Source organism: Ictidomys tridecemlineatus, chromosome 14 (assembly GCF_052094955.1).
Source record: "Ictidomys tridecemlineatus isolate mIctTri1 chromosome 14, mIctTri1.hap1, whole genome shotgun sequence".
Classification (NCBI taxonomy): domain Eukaryota; kingdom Metazoa; phylum Chordata; class Mammalia; order Rodentia; family Sciuridae; genus Ictidomys; species Ictidomys tridecemlineatus.
In genome coordinates this window covers 39099198-39113944 of record NC_135490.1, presented here as the reverse complement: position 1 = coordinate 39113944, position 14747 = coordinate 39099198, and the positions used below count along the sequence as shown (strand labels likewise).

Here is a 14747-nt window from a genome sequence, read left to right as displayed (position 1 = left end):
ATACACCAGTGGATGGATCTATAAACTGCATCCTTCTCCCCAAATAACTAAACAGACTGGAAAGGGCAGGAACACACCCTCAATCAACCTAGGGCAAACACTGATTATCAGCTCTATGAAAGGTCCCTTGAAGCTAGCCTGGGAAGAGTGAGGAGGGTGAGTCTGAAGCTTAAGATTCAACATGCTTTCAAGTGCATCCCCTCCACCTGCATATACCTCCTTTTCCTTCTACTGAAAGGTCTGTCTCCCTTTCAACTCCTCAGGACTGTCAACAGTTTTTAAAATTACATATGAAAAATTTTTAAAGCCTATAGCCAGAAGAGATGGAAACAGTTATCAGCAGTCTGTTAATTGACACACAAGCCGGGTTTCCCTCCTGCCCAACCCCACGTCTACGGAGCACCAAGGACAAGAGGTTAGCTAAAGCTAGGCCTGCGAAACAGCCAGAGAAAGGCCGGCCTCCTAGGGACCGGAGGAGAGATGCTGAAGCGCCGCCTGCTCCTCCCTCGCTCCGCTCGCGGTCCAAGCTCGGCCAGCTCCCTGCAGGGAAGTCGAGCCTCCTGCGCGCTCAGCATCCCTCCTCCTTCTCTTCCTCCTCCGCCCGCGCGGGTGCCACCAACCTTGGGCGTGCGGATGTGCTCCATGGCGGGTCCACGTCTGCAGGGTCCCCGGCGGGCGCGGCCTCACGCACCTGCGCGACTGCAGCGCGGCGGGAGGGGCCCGGGGAGGGGGCTTCGCGCGCGGGAGCACGCGGCGACGAGGCTTCGCTCCGCCTCCAGGTGCGCCGCGCCCGCGCCAGGCCCCCAGTGCTGGACCCGGGGCGCCTGCGCGGTGCTGGGCGCGCGGTTCTGCGCCTTCTCCCACCTACGCGGCCTGAGCTGCTTCCCCTACTCCCTCCGTTGCTGTGGTCGCTGGAGTGAGAGGCGCTCGCTTCCTTTTAAGAGGACCACCCGAAAACCCGGGTGGTGGCGTGCCCGTGATCCCAGCTACTCAGGAGGCTGAGGTGCGGGGGTCGCTGAAGCCCAGTATTGGGCCAGCATGGGGAGCAGAGCAAGACCTTGTCCACAAAAAAAAAAAAAAAAAAAAAAAAGTAGAAAAGAGGGGCAGCCGGCCCCTTAGTACTGTGCATTTACTGTTCCCCAAGACACAATGGGGGCCTTGTGTTGGGTGTGGCCTCTCAGAGGACAGATGGGGAATATGCGCCACTTCGCATCCTCTTTGGCTTCCTTCCAGAGCGTCCTGCGATAGATGGTATTTCACGCGAGGGTAGGAAAAAAAGGACTGCCCCACACAACTGAGGTTGCAGTATGGCCTAGTGGACTCCCTCTCTGTTTTGACACAGACTCCGCCAGCATAACATTTGGGAAGAGTGGAAATAATAGCAACAGTATTCGCACCCCAGTAAGTGTGCTATTAAATCAGGCATCTCACATCGACCTGCGATTTCACTGTTGGGTCTGTTGCAAGAGACACTTTTCCCTTGGCACTGTATTGGGTGTGTGTTTTTCTCTTCACCTAGCACCAACTGAACTGGAAGCTACAAGGATACAAAGCATCTATTAAGCCACTGGGAAAGCCAAAGAGAAGAAATGACCTCCACCTTCTTTTCTTGTGGCCCTAAGTTTAAAACAGTCCATCATGACCAAAATTTCACAGAATTGGACATAGTTCTTGGAATGACATCTATTCAATTTTTTTTTTGTAGCTCTTACTCATCTGTGTGACACATTATTTGACAGTGGGGAATTTTTTACCTCCCTTTTCAATACCTGATATGCACATTACAGTCTTCCCAAAAAATTGTTTATTTGATACAGAGTTGAGTTTATTTTAAAATTTCCAGATCCTCTTCATTCATCTTGTTTCATCTACAGCTCTAGTACTCTAAACCACAGTTTTCAGATGACAAGAGTGACCTTTTACTAGTATTTATTATGTATTCATGTTCTTTCACTAGAGAGCACCAGGAATAGACTCAAGAGCATTCTGGTCCCAACATTGGCCTCTATCACTCCATTTATTACATGAGAAAATCACACGGCCAGATAATCTTAAATGTAGCTTCCATCTCTAAATTCCATCTTACATGATACAAGAATCATATCTTCTTTGGAGGAAATCATTCTGACTGGGATAATGATCTTAAAATGTGTGCTTTCAAAGCTCTTCTATCCCTCCACTGGTAGGCTAATCAAGAGTTTACTCCATGAGCAATTTTTTCATATAAGTATTATTAGCATAAGTTTAAAAGAATTAATTAGCAGTGAGGAGATGAAAATCTGAACAATTTAAGTAGCCTGGCACTAAGAAAAAAAATCACAGGTTAAAAATACATTTTATGTATATCAAAGAAATTCAGTGTGGGTTAAAATGAACCAAGAATTATAATCAAATTATTAAGATAAATTAATATAGAATGACATGGAAATAAGTTGACAATAGGGAAAGAATTTTCTAGAAACAAACATTTTGGTTTGATCTAACTTGTTCCCCAAGGAATCCTTCTCACCTTGTCCCCCATCCTCCATCTTTATGGAGGTCTTTAAATCACAAACTATTAGACCCTCAATAGCCACACTGAACTCCCTGGTACTCACACTGTCGTGTATCCCCCAAGCTTCCTGTTTTCCCCAACCACCACCCCACATGCAGAAGAGATGGGGGAAAAGTAGGAAGAATCAGGGGAATTCTTGAGGGAGACACAGTATATTATTGAGATGGTTAACTATATTCATCTTAAGTAGGGGAGAAAAGCAAAATAACCATTTATTTACTCAAGAAACATTGCCTTTATTTAACTGTTGGTCATCATCAGAGTATCATGGCTGATGCTGACAGCTCAAAGAGAGATGAGAGGATACTAAATTCTGTAAATGTGATGTGACTAACATCAAGAAATTAAAAGTAGGCCAACTTAAGATGATGACAAAGCTTGTGGAAATTCCAACAGATGCCTCAAGAAGAATGATCTACTTGTTATATTTTACCTATTACTTAGGAAAAATATCAATGGACAGACTTGGGCTCAGACCCTTATAATGTTTAATATCTGGTGTGCCTGAAATGAACCATAGGGCATTTGAATGAATATTGCATCCAAGTTGGCACCCCAAAATGTTTCCATCTGGCCCAGGTCCAAAAAGAGAATAGGGAGGGAGAGGGAGAGGGAGAAGGAGAGGGAGAGAGAGACAGGAAGGGAAAACGTTATTCTTTCAACTCCACAAAATTTGCAGATAGATCCACTCCCAGATTTGTATTAAATCAGCGTATGCCAAATGGGTTGGAAAAACTGTGTTTCTTTAGTATTTGTGAATCCCAGATGGAAAATAAAAGTATTTCAACAAAACTATTTTCACCATCAAACAAAGTATCAGAGTTAACACTGAATTACTTGCATGTTCATCAAACTATTACCCTTGCCAAGGTTGTCCTCGTTTTATCATCAGTGTCTCAGTGTTTTCAGTTATGTGATATATAAATCAATATGTAATTTTCCTGTCCTTTCTGAACATCCCAAGACTACACTTCTCAAACCCCTGACTGTTCGGTGGGGCCATGTGACTAGTTCTAGCCAAGGAACTGTGAGAAGTGGCTTGTGCCTCTTTCTGGGTAACCTCCTGACAGCCTCTGTATAGCCCTTCTGCTCTCTCCTCCCCAGTCTTGATGATCTAGAAATTACATGTTGAGCTTAAAAAGAGAAAAAAGCAGTGAATTTACTCTCAATATATGACGTTACTGTGGCCCAAAGTACTCAGCATTAAATTGAAAAAAGAGGAAAATAGACTGTATCCTGGGGTCCCCATTGGAAGAGCCACGGCAGACTATTTCATGAGTGAAAACAACACCTTTTTGTTGTTGTTGCATGAATCACTAAGATTTCAAGATTGCTTCAGTATTCTAGTATAGCCTAGCCTATACCAATTTTATAGAGAAGGGGAATTTGAGAGTCAAAACAATAATATTGTCTTTCATGTTTCTGATTTTTAAAAAATATTTATTTTTTAATCGTAGTTAGACACAATACCTTTATTTTAATGTGATGCTGAGGATCAAACCCAGGGCTTGAACGAGGTACGAGGCAGACACTCTACCACTGAGCCACAACCCAAGACCTAAACTGCATTGTTGTGCTTTACCAAACATCTTCTAGAAAACATCTTAAGAAAAATGTACTACATAGATATTTCAGCTGCAAATAATATTGCTAGACGAAATTAAAAAAAAATAAAACCTTGATATTAACTGGGAACTTTTCTAAAATCTTGAGATCTTTAGTGGCCTGAAGAGATTTGGAAACTTATCAAACTTAGCAAGACTTTTTATGAAATACTTACATTTCTCCAAAGAAAGCTCAAAACATCTGATCTTGCAGGAAAGCCAAAAAGTGCTTCCTTGGAGGGTGGTATTGCTAATGGTTACAAATTCAATAAAATCCTACTAAGCAGTATTAAACCCTAGTGGTCCTGCTACATATGGAGGAAGGTACCCATTTTCAAACAAGCCCAGCCTCCTTTAGAAGTGTATTAGATGCCCAGTATGTCAAAGTCAGAGATACATTCAGGGTTCTCCCTGATTGAAAAAAACAGCATACTCAACTTCAGGAGTCTTATGCACCCAATGATGCAAAATATCAATGTCTTCTTTGGCTTGCCTTGTGCCAAAGATGTTGAGAAAAATTACTCAGTGGATTGTAGACAGCTCTGCCCTTTTTCCAGAAACCAAAAAAAGAAACTCTTGGGCGGCCAAAAAGAACGTTTACTCTGTGAACAGGCAGGGTTTTTAAATAGACTCCTTTATTTTGTTCTCCCTCCAGGAAGACTCCACTGTTCAAGCCCAAGTCTATGTCCTCAGGCCAGTCATTGTTACTTGTTCCCTTTCTACTCCCATCCCTTCAACTGTCACTTTGATGCAGATAATTCTCTTATGATGTTTGCAGTTCTGAATTCTCTCCCTGTATCACATGTTATAGTTAAGTACTATACTTAACTATATCTACTTGGATAACCCGTGAGTAAATCCACTTATCACAAACCAGGTGTAGTTACAAAAATGGGCTATGGAGGGGCTGGAATCATGGCTCAGCGGTAGAGCACTTGCGTAGTATGGGCGGGACCCGAGTTTGATCCACAGCACCACATACAAATAAAGGCATTGTGCCCATCTACACCCCCAAAAATAAAATTTTTTAAAAAAATGGACTATGGAGGCAGACAGACCTATATTCAAGTCAACCCTGACAGATACTAGCTGTGGGACCTTGACCATGTTATCTTATTACCCTCAGTTTCAGCCTTCTCACCTATACAATGGAGATAAGGATAATGCTATGGACTGAATGTTTGTGTTCCCCCAAAATGCCCATACTGAAATCCAAATCCCCAGGGCAATGGATTAGGAGGTGGAACTTCTGAAAGGAGGAAACTCTAGAATGAATAGAATTAGGGCCTCTGAGAGACCTGTACTCCCTCCAACATAGAGGTCAGAATGAAAAGACAGCCATCTGTAAACCAGGAAGCAGGTCTTCACCAGACATTGAATCATCCCACACCTTGATCTTTACCTTCCCAGCCTCCAGCCCTGTGAGTAATCAATTTCTGATGTTTACAAGGCACTCAGTTTATACTATTTTGTTATTAAAGTCCAAACTGATTAAGACAGGTGATACTATAATGCTTTGTCTCTCAGGCTGAGCCATAGATGTGTTCATTACAATATTCTCTGTTTTTATATATGCCTAAGTTAATTCAAAATTTAAAAAATAGAATTAATAGCAAAAATAGGGGATGATTATATCTCTTTCTCAGGGTGGATGTGACAATTCCAGATCAAGCACGTATCATATTTTTTGACACATACTTATTGAGTGCTCATCATATGCTAAGCCCCGGAATAAAAGTGTAGCCAAGAGAGAGCAATTCCAGCTTTCAAGTTGCTTTAGTTTCTTATTATCAGCTCTTATTATGCCACCTAATACCAAAGCCTCCTGTTGACTTCCTTATTTCCTTTGTTGATTTCAGTTGCTCAAGCTCAAGGGCTTTAAGCTGGCTTTGGCTTCTGCCCCTTACTGGCTCCCATATCAGGGCAGATGTAGATCCCTCCTCCTCGACATTTACTCATCCCATCCTTTTCCTTCTTTGTTGTCATTACTCCAGCTCAGATCTGCGTTGTTTCTTCCTGGCTGGGATATTAGTTTCTGCTGCCAGATTAATCTTCATAAAAAGCAACTCTAATCACATCACTCTCCAGCTTAAAAGCCTTCAAGTGCTTTACAGTTGCCTTTGAATCGTTTCCTTATTCTGTCATTGAACGCCCAACCACATCTTACTGCTGTCTTTTACAAACTCAGCAAAGTACATCCCTGGCATTCAATAGGTGCTCAATAAATGTATGTTGAATTTATCCATTAGTCAGCCAGCCACTTTTTATACCCTATGAAAGGAAAGCGAGGAGCCGAGAGATGGGCAATCGAGAAATGAAAGACAGAGACCAGGCAGAGATATTATTTGTCAGAGGTGACAAAAAAAAAGGCCATCCCTTCACAGCCAGAGAGGGGCAAACCAAGCTTGGGGTTTAGGGCAGTCCTAATGGAGGTGGTATTAAAGGTGGGGTTGGTATGAGGGAGTGGTGAGCCTTTCTCAGAAATGCCCTTGGGTGGGAAAGTGAACCTTTTCTTAAAATGGCAGCAGTCACTTAAGATGGCAGTCCCAATGCTAAGCAAGGACCTTATATTCCTCCCTTTTTTGTTTATTTGGGTCCCTTAAGGGACAGGAGCATAGACCAATTTTCTGTAGCTTATTCCTGATGGGAAGGGGCAGCATCTGGGCTCTTGTTAGGAGCATGAGGTGTCATTGAGGCAATGGTGATGGTCAAGTGGTGCCGGGCAATGCTGACTTGGGACAGCCCAATTTTGGTGAGGGGTTGGAAGTCCTGTAACAGAAGCTGGTTCATGGTTTGGTTAGAGATCCTTTGAATCTGGTCTTGAATAAATGTAATGGTGCAGGGAGCCAAGCCTTAGCAAAAGGCCTATGACAAGGAGAGGGGTCAGGAAAGGAAGTGCCCACTGGAGAAGGGGGTTCTAGAGAGAGACTTGTAGACTTGTGAGGAGGAGGAGAGAGGAAGGGCCAAGTCGCTTACCCAAATGAGGCCAGAGTATGGATGAAGAAGAGGTGCGCTAGGTGAATGGAAGAGGGTGTGTGGTCATTATCCTGGGCCCTCAGGCCAGCATCCCAAAGCAGCTCAAATCCCCAGAGGGGAGAGCAAAGCTGATGGGAGAACAGGATCGAGTCACTGGCATCAATGAAAGAAAAGTGGCGCAGGACTAATCACACACACACTTGAGGTAAGAAGTGAGTTTATTGTCAGGAGCCTGACAAGGCTGCTCTGCAAAAAGAGAGGCAGAGCAGCAACAAGGAGGGAGAGCAGGTATTGTGATTGGGCCAGAAAATGGAAGGAGGTTTTGAGACAGGTGTGAATGGACTCGTGGTGTGGGACGATAGAAGGACTTGAAACTTACCAGACAGTAGGGTCCACCCTGGAAGGGGGTAATGGGAAGGCACTGGCAGACAGAATAGGGGACGGTCCTAAGGTAAAGGTGAGGATCAGGGGAGCAACAGGCAAGTCTCGATGGAAGCATATATGAGGGGAGAAGGAAAGCCTATCTCCCAGCTTTATGAGGATGTCCCTTCCCATAAGGAAACAGGGCACGGTGGAATGACCAAAAAGGAGTGGGTGAAAACTAGAGCACCAAAAGCACAAACAAGGCTGGGTGTCTGTAAGGGTTGGTAGTAGGCCCCCGGAACTCCTTGAGGACTGAATATGTAGCCCCAGTGTGTAGAAGGAAGGAGACAGGCCTACCTGAAATACACAGAGTACCTTGGGTTCCCAAGGAGTGATGGTAGTGGTCAGGTGATGGGGACCTGGGCCTCATCAGTCCTCTGCAGCCAGTCTTAAGAGATGGAAAGGGAAACCAGAAGGGCTGTATGGCCAGGGGCTGCCAATGGCTCAGGGATGGTCAATGGCCCAGTGCAAGGGCCCAGAAGCTGGTACATGGGACATGTATGAACCCAGTGACCCATCTGACCACATTTAAAACAGGGTTTGGGTGATCCTGAGGGACCCTTCCATGGGCCAGTGGAACCAAGGACAGATGCTAAGGCTGGACAGATGGCTTGAGCCACCATCTGATATTTCTGCTTCCAGGCCTTCTCGTCTCTCCCATTATATACCTTAAAGGCCACTCCCAGAACCTCAGCTTGGGGAGTTTGGGACCCCCCTCTCAAGGTGCCTTAGTTTGGCCTTAATATTGGGGAAACTCTAGGAGAAAAAGTAAGTCATTAGTAGTTGTCTGCCATCTGGAGTCTCAGGGTCCAGATAAGTATATTGTAATAAAGCCTTGGTCAGGCAATCTAAAAAGGCTGAAGGTTTTCATTTTTGTCTTGGATGACTTCCTGGAGCTTTTCATAATTGATAGCCTTATGGGCTGCCTTTCTAAGTCCTGCCATGAGGCAAGTAATGAATTGGTTTCTACTAGTTACTTCTCCAGACAAATTATAATCCCAATCTGGGACCCCTTTAGTGCCAATCAGATGGGCAGGGGAGGTCTGATGTACCTCGTCAGCATAATTTCTAGCTTGCTCTCAAACTCGCCTGTGCTCAGGCAGGAGGGTGTTAGACAAGATCATATGGATATTGTGGAAGGTCAAACTATATGATTGAGTCAGATATTAAAACTCTTTGATATATGTGGTGGAACATGAAGTATAGGACCCAAGCTGCTTTTCTATCTGTGAAAGATATGACAAAGAGAAAGACACATTACACCATCTACCCCAGCCACCTTGTGTAGAGGACACAGAGATGTAGGTTGGGCAGCAGCAGCCTGTGAGCATGTAGCAGGAGGAGAAAAGGGTGCAGGGACCAAGGGGACAGTTGCTGTGGAGGCTTCATCAGAAAGAGAATTGTGGTATGGCAGGGGCTCATCAGCTAGGTTGAAGGAGAAGGAGTCCTAGGTAGGATCTTATGTCCCTTTGGAAGCAGGTGTAGGGGAGGTGAGAGCTAAGAGGACTTGTGTGGGAGAGCAAGAGTTGCAGAGAGAAAGATTAGAATGTAGAGAGGAGAAAGCCTGAATGTATGATATCTCTTTCTATTTTCCCAAACACTCACAATAGTTGAAAAGATCCCTGATAATACTGGCATCTAGAGTGCCATTAAGCAGCCATTTAGAGTCCAAAGGATATTTAGGCCATATCTGATTGCTCAAACAGATAAGTTTTGGGGAGTTTAGGTCCAGGGTAAGAGAGAGAGACCCTAGGTTAGCCAGGAGACAGCCTAGAGGACTATGGGAGGGAATGGATGAGGAGCCACCCATGGTGAGTTTAGAGGTAGAGCATTCCCCAGTCTCTAATATCGCCCAAGTGGAGAGGATGGTTATGCTTAGGGGTCATCACCACTGCTGGGTAAGTGTTAGGGCATGAGCCTGTAGGGGCACTTCGGTGCCCAGCTGGGACTCCATAGGGGTAGAGATTAACCCAAGTCCATGAGGTCTCACCAGGAACAACTCCCAATCACCCTCAGTGGTTTTTCTCAAAACCCAGGATCATATAAAAGACCATCTATAGACTCCATCGATAGTAGGGATCAGCAGTAGCTGTGAAAGCTGTGGCTGGGGGTGCCCCTGACCACACAGTAACCCTGGGAGTGCTGGAAAATCAATGGTCACTTCCTGGGACTTGTGGGTCATTTAGTGACGGGATCTTACCTGAAATGTCTGGTGGTGGGTGAAGAGAGAGCGTTCAGCAGAATGGAGGGCCTGGGCCACAATGGAATCCATATCAGGGCCCAAGGACACTCAGTGACCCTCAAAAAGGGGAGTGGGTACCCAGGGAACCTGGGTTTCGGCACCAATGAAAGAAAAGCGAGAAACCGGGAGAGTGATAAATGAAAGATGTAGACCAGACAGAGAAACACAAGAGAGTTTATTTCTCAGAGCTGACAAATAAAGGCACATCTCTCCATAGATAGAGAGAGGCAAAACAGGCTTGGGGTTGAGGACTTCATGGGGCAGACTCAGGGATTAGAGTCAGATGGGTCCTAATGGGAGGGGTGTTAAGGGTTGGGTTGGTATGAGAGAGTGGTGAGCCTTTTTCAGAAACACTATTGGGCAGGAAAACAAAATTTTTCTTAAAATAGCAGCTGTCAGTTAAGATGGCCCTCCAGATGCTGTGAAAGGACCTTATACCCTACAATTGCCTATCTCTACGTCTTTGCTTCTACTATTCTCCTCTATCAAATCTTTTGAGATTCATTTCAAAATTCACTTCAACATTCCCATCAGATGTAATTTTCCAAAATAAGTCATATCTATTCATTCTAGTAAGCAGAGGTCATCACAAGCAGTTGATTTCCATCTGAAGTATAATTTTATGCCTCTCTGTTAACGTATCCATGGGGACTTTGATCAGGACACTAAGTCAAGGATACTAAACTGGTCTACTACACTGATAACACTTATCAATTTTTGCTGATTACATCTGGTGAACAAAAAGTAACAGATTCCCAAGTAAGACAAGTAAATATCAAAGAATGGGAGACACATTCCAGAAAAATCTGGGATTCTGACATCACAGTGAATTTTCTAGGGATCAACAATATCCTAGGGCATGTTGAAATAGCCTCTCCAACTTGAAAGGCAAGTGGCTTCACTTTATGCCCTTCGGCTTCTTGACTAACCAATTACTAAGGTATCCACAAGGACTACCTGCTCCAGATAGGGCTAGAGCAAGAAGACTCTTCAACTGGGTAGGTTGTAAGGAATACAGATACATCACATGGCCCTTTTCAGCCCCAGTAGATTCAAAAACACTCACAGCATCTGCAGGAGATAGGAGTTCTGGAGTAGAGACTTGGGCAAGGGCAAGTCCTACTTGGAAACAGCTGGTTAGTGGTGGGGCCTACCACTGGCCCTACAATGTCTTTGTGCTAATTTATTTTTAAACATTTTTTAAATTGTGGTAAAATACACCTAATATAAAATTTTCAGTCTTAATCACTTTAGGGTTTCAGCTCAATGGTATTAAGTACAATCACATTGTTGTGCAGCCATCTCTGCTGTCCATCTTCAGAGCTGCTTTTCATCTAGTAAAACCATGAGACAATAACTCCTGATTATTTCCTGCCCCTAATCTCTAGCAACCACCATTTTGCTTTTGGTCTCTGTGAACATGAAAACTCTTGGCACCTCATATAAATACTATGTGATGATATAATATTTGTTCTTTCATGATTAGCTCATTTCACCTTGGCATAATATCTTCAAGGTACATCATTGCTGAAGCATGTGTCAAAAATTCTGTTTTAAGGATGAAAAATAATCCATTGTGTGTGTATATACCATGTTTTACTTATTCCAGTCATCTCCCAATGGATGTTTGGATGGGTCCACCTTTTGGCTAGTGTGAATAATGCTGCTATAAACATGGGTGTACAAATTTCTCTTTGAGATCACATTTTTAATAATTCTAGACCTATAGCCAGTAATGGAATTGCTGAGTCATATTTTTTAATTTTTTTAAGAACTCCATACTATTTTCCATGATGGTGGCTCCATTTTGACATTCCAAACAACAGTGCACAAGGGCTTTAATTTCTCCACATCCTTGTCAATACAAGTTATTGTCTGGTTTTCTGAGAGTAGCCATCCTAAAGGATGTTAGGTGGTCTGTTGTACTCATATACTCATCTTAAAAAGATTCAGAGGAAGCCCATGAATGAAGTATTTGATCCATACTGCCACAGAGTTAACTCTGCACTCAAATATCAGGAGAAAGTGGGATATAGAGATTCCACTGGTACATATCCTGGAGGTCCTAGTGAGTTGCCTGAGGAAGCACTTCAGACCTCTATCTCCCTCTCCTATTCTCAGTGCTGTCCCTCAGTCCTTGCTTTTGGCTTTGTAGGAACTTTAATGCCCCTAGCTCACAAATGAAGGAAGATCCCACCTGGTGTATAGATAGTTCTGCACAATACCCCCACACTAGCCACAAGGGGATTGCTAGACATTGGGTTTCACTCAGGAGTGGCCACAAAGGATGGAAGAGAAGGCAGTTTTCCCAGTAGGCAGAACTCTTGCGCTTCTTTTTCTTTTAACTTTGAGAAGTTTCATATGTCTTGAAGGATAGATGGCCAGCTGTACACACTAATGCCAATTTAGGGTGTCTACCAGCATTTTGTTCAAATGTCAGGGACTTGGAAGAAATAAATTGGAAACTGGCAATGAGAACTAGTAAATATATTTGTGGATTGATCTCTCAAAATGAGCCTACAATATGAAAACATTTGTGCCCTCTACAAATATTTACCATAGGACATCCACTTCAGTGACACAGTGGCATTCGTAGTAATTTTATGGACAGGATGATTCATTTTATGGCACCTTTTATTACTAAACATTATTCTTCTCCTTCCTCTTTCTCCCCCACCCCTTCTCCTCCTCATTTTTCTTCTTCTCCTTCCATTAATTCTGTAGCTGTCTAGTCCCTTGTATTAAATTTTGTTAGTTTAAAACACTATCATGGACAGAATGTTTGTGTCCCCACTAAATTCACACATATAACTGTATTTGGAGGTAGGGGCTGCTAGGTGATGCAAAGATTAAATAAGGTCATAAGGATTCAGCCCTAATCCAATAGGGCTGGTGCCCCAATACAATGAGGAAGAGACAACTGAGCTCTCTGGACCTTCTCTACTCAGTAAGAAGGTAGACATTTGCAAGGCAGGAAGAGCACCCTTACTAGAATCTGAACTAAACCAGACCTTGGTCTTGGACTTCCAGTCTCCAGAACTGTGAGAAATAAATTTCTTTGGTTTAAGCCATTCAATCTGTGGTATTTTGTTATAGCAACCCCAGCTGACCAAAGCAAATACTTGGAGGAGTTTTTTTTTGTTTTTTTTTTTTTGTTTTGTTTTTTTAAAGATAGAGAGGAGAGAGAGAGAGAGAGAGAATTTTTTTAATATTTATTTTTTAGTTTTCAGCGGACACAACATCTTTGTTTGTATGTGGTGCTGAGGATCGAACCCGGGGCGCATGTATGCCAGGCAAGCATGCTACCGCTTGAGCCACATCCCCAGCCCTACTTGGAGGAGTTTGAGACCAGGAAAATACCCTTTCAAACCTGAGATACAATTTTTCTTGTTAACCAGTTTTCGGTTTGGGACAGGGTACTACTTAGGCAGCCATGCAGATGTGTATCTGGAACTTTGGCTGCTCCTATGAAATCAGATGCAGAATGGAACCAGACTCATTACCATTTCATTGTAATATATGGCCCTCATGAAATTACTGCCTGACAGAGCTTTCTTGATCTGCTCTGCTTCTGACCCTAATTGAACTGGCCCATATAAGGACCCAAAGAAAATTGCTGTCTCCCCAGGAAGTCATGAATGGTTCTCTTACCCTTAAATTAAAGCCCTCTCTTTACTCTTAACAGGATCCTTATCCTTTGTTCAGGAAAGAAGCTGATCTGAGAGTTATTTCTCCAGGTTTCTCCTTATTCTGTGGTCAAATAATAAAATTTCCTTCACAGAATAATTAGCTCTTAGTTTTGTTACTAATGCCACAATTCCAAGAGAGAGAGAAAGAATCCAGTTTGGGTCAGAAACTGATAACAGTTTTTCATTCTTGTACTGGTCCCAACCTGATAGAGATTTTTTATGAAATCGAAATATTTCAGGCTTTACAAACTTTTGAGTACAAAGACAGTCATATTAACTTAATACTTAAACCCTACCACCCCAAACCTCCATCTTCTTATACAGGGCTCTTCTCCATAATGTTTAAAAGGGACAGGGTGTATACTCAAGCCAATCCTGGTGCCTTTCTGCTCAGGTGAGGATTCTACCTCTCGAGGCACAATAAGACTTAACATAGGCTGATCCTTTCTACCTCCACTGTGACTGTGGGAAATAAGCAACGTTTGGTGTCAGGAAGCCTGGAATGCTGCCTTAGCTTCAGATCTAAAAATGAAACATAAACCCAGTTTGGCACATTTCCCACTCCAATGTTGTCAACTACCCAGAGTGTAAGGGGTTTTATCTGTCCCCACCACGGTGATCCAAGCCTATGACAGTTTCATTCAGTGTAATCCTAAAATGGGATTTATTTCCTATTATGATTAGCCAGTGCCATTGTCACTTTCACTGTAGATATTGTCACCAGCAGTGCTGAGAACACACTCTCCTCAATGTTTGTGAAATTGCAAAGCTGCCACCACACCCCAGTGTCAAAGATCTGCCTAGTGCATATACTCTTGTGAAATGAAAGTTAAGGCATTTTTATGGCTCAGTTAGAGTTGGTGCCATAGCAGAGTTTCTGAGTCACCAAAGTGTCAGAGTTCATAGTCTTTCCATTGACGCACATTCCATGAGTGGAATGCATTCTGAGATCAGTGAGCACGTGGCACCCACAGCCACCGCTCTCCCTCTGACATCAAACCCTGATGTTAGGATTTGCTTTTCATGTTTGATCCCATTTTCAGTTGTGATGAGTTCCTCTCATTCTTTGAAAGGCATAAAGTGTATTTGTGGGCCAGGATGATATCTAGTCGTGTGACAGACTCCCTAACTCTTTAGTCATTTGCAAATATCTATTCAGAGTTCCAAGATCTTGTACATTCATTAAGCTCTTCAGCTTGGGTCAAAATAATTGCATTCTAATGGACCACTGGTGTGGGGGGGGACAGGGTTTTTTGTTT

General features: G+C 43.4%; 1 protein-coding gene across 2 annotated transcripts in view; it reads right to left on the bottom strand.

The window, feature by feature from the left end:
* Window positions 1-803, bottom strand: part of Mtmr7 (myotubularin related protein 7) — an 88494-nt gene extending 87691 nt beyond the window's left edge. Inside the window, exon 1 of one of the 2 annotated variants that reach the window (XM_078031083.1) lies at window positions 621-803. In XM_078031083.1, the coding sequence (XP_077887209.1) occupies window positions 621-644 (24 nt within the window). In that variant the 5' untranslated portion in view covers window positions 645-803. The remainder of the gene's footprint in view (window positions 1-620) is intronic. The other variant, XM_005330800.4, reaches the window with a different exon arrangement.
* Window positions 804-14747: the final 13944 nt, after the last annotated feature.